At 45.2% G+C, this 1,912-nt stretch overlaps 1 protein-coding gene across 1 annotated transcript; it reads right to left on the bottom strand.

The window, feature by feature from the left end:
* Positions 1 to 626: 626 nt before the first annotated feature.
* On the bottom strand, positions 627 to 1,592 carry PPTG_19507 (hypothetical protein; the record flags this gene model as incomplete). The annotated part of the gene is made up of 1 exon (XM_008918060.1): positions 627 to 1,592. The coding sequence occupies one exon, from the start codon at positions 1,590 to 1,592 to the stop codon at positions 726 to 728; it is 867 nt and encodes a 288-aa protein (XP_008916308.1). The 3' UTR covers positions 627 to 725.
* Between the last annotated feature and the right edge of the window lie 320 nt (positions 1,593 to 1,912).

Consider the following 1,912-nt stretch of genomic DNA (forward strand, 5'->3'; position numbering starts at 1 on the left):
TAAAACTCAAGGCAAAGGGTAAAGTTGTTCACAATACGTTATAAAATTCGTTGTAATACGGAAAATTAGCTATGTTCCAAGCAGAAAGAGTGGCTTGGGAGTTTACTTAAGAAGTATTCGCTAACTTAAAAAGGCTCCTAATATCTATGACAAAGATACCCCATGACTGGCCGGTTCCTGCGTTGGACAACTCGTACAGGAACACCATTAACTTGAGCTCGTAGTGATACGCAAAATACCCTATACTACTATCACTTTTACATTGTCAACAGTTTTCTTAAAACAAAACCCTTATCATTAATGACAGTAAATACACTGGCTATTTTTTTCTGGCTACTTTCAAAAAGAGTAGAGTTTTACGCGAAACATTGTTCAAAAAAAACAAAAAGTCACACTTGTCGGAATGTACATGTTCAGCAGGGCCCTTATCTTTACGAGTTCAAGTTGAGTGTTTCACACAGGAACTAGGATCAATGGGGGGGGGGCATCTTTGTCGAATAAAGCGCAAAACACATTTTAATAATTATATTTGTATTTCGAGTCCCTCTCATGGACTTCACCTCCTCCAATGCACGAGGTAAATGTGACGGTAACTTGTGCCGTCGACAGTACTCGAAGTATATAATTCCGTAATCAAACCGTAATCGAGTTCCCACAAATCGACAACATCGCATCCGACCAGGGTCACCAGCGATTACCTGCCCAGCCTTGTAATCCCGTTAGCGCTAAAGCTCAAAGAGCTCGAAGTGCACGTCGAACTTTACATTTATCACTTTCGAAAATGTCATGCTTGTGTCCAGTACAGCGCGTACCATGGATGCAGGGCCACAAACCAGAACTGCCACGCGGTCTTTACCGTCTCGCTTCGCCTGTTCACCCAGCTCACGAAGAATTTCTATGCAATCGAATCGCGACCCATAGTGGAGGTATTGACTAAGCTGTTGGTCTACCGGGTCCTCAATGTCGCGCACGCCCTCTGTAACATAGAATTCGCTGTGGAAAGCGCTGTTCACATCACCATGAAAAAATTCCCGAGCAAAGTAACCAGCTGATCCAGCACTCTCTTCGCCGTTTGCATCTATATTACCCATAAATGCCTTGATAACATCGAGATTCGGAACGGCCCAGGTGAAGCGCACAGTCTGGATCTCAGAGCGGTCGAGAGTGTATCGCTCATAGTGGAGCCAGTTGAGAATCGAGCGCATCGGTGTTATGCCGATGCCTCCAGCGAAGAGAGCAAAGTGTGCGTATATCTCTGGGTTCTCAAGATCAATAGACACACGACCGTAAGCTCCATCCACGAGAATATCTAACGGAGCTCCATCATTCTTCGAAGCCATTTCGAACAATTTATTGGTCCAGTCACCCGAAGCCTTGATGTAGAATGAAACCACGTCTTCATGTGGGGCCGATGATATGGTGAACGGATGCCACTGTAGTCTGGAAATAGTCGGGATACAAAGGAACGCATACTGTCCCGCTTGGAACTCAAACATTTCTCCTGTATCTTTACGCACACGTGGAAAGCTGATTCGTGTGATGCTACCATGCAGAGTGGCCACGGAGACCTGGTCGCTAGCAATAACGCCCATGCTAGTGGTGCTTTTTTTCTTTTTGAAGAATGTTCCGTTATTGTAAATCCTGGCACGATAGACGAGTCTGAAGACTAAATCGACGAGCCATGGGACGACCCCGACCAACGCGAGTGCAGCACCATGAATCACTCCAACAATAACGACAATTAAGAACAGTATCCAGTGAGTCTTCATGAAGATCTCGAAAATTGACGACGGATGAAGTTTAGAGACATCGTTAACAGCAGTATCAGGGCTACAAACGTGACGGTTCCTGTAGTCACTTTGCTGTCTTTATCCTGTTCGTCTCCATGGTGGTGAGCCAACAGATATGCCAA

This window comes from Phytophthora parasitica, assembly GCF_000247585.1.
Source record: "Phytophthora parasitica INRA-310 unplaced genomic scaffold supercont2.136, whole genome shotgun sequence".
Taxonomy (NCBI): Eukaryota; Oomycota; class Peronosporomycetes; order Peronosporales; family Peronosporaceae; genus Phytophthora; species Phytophthora nicotianae.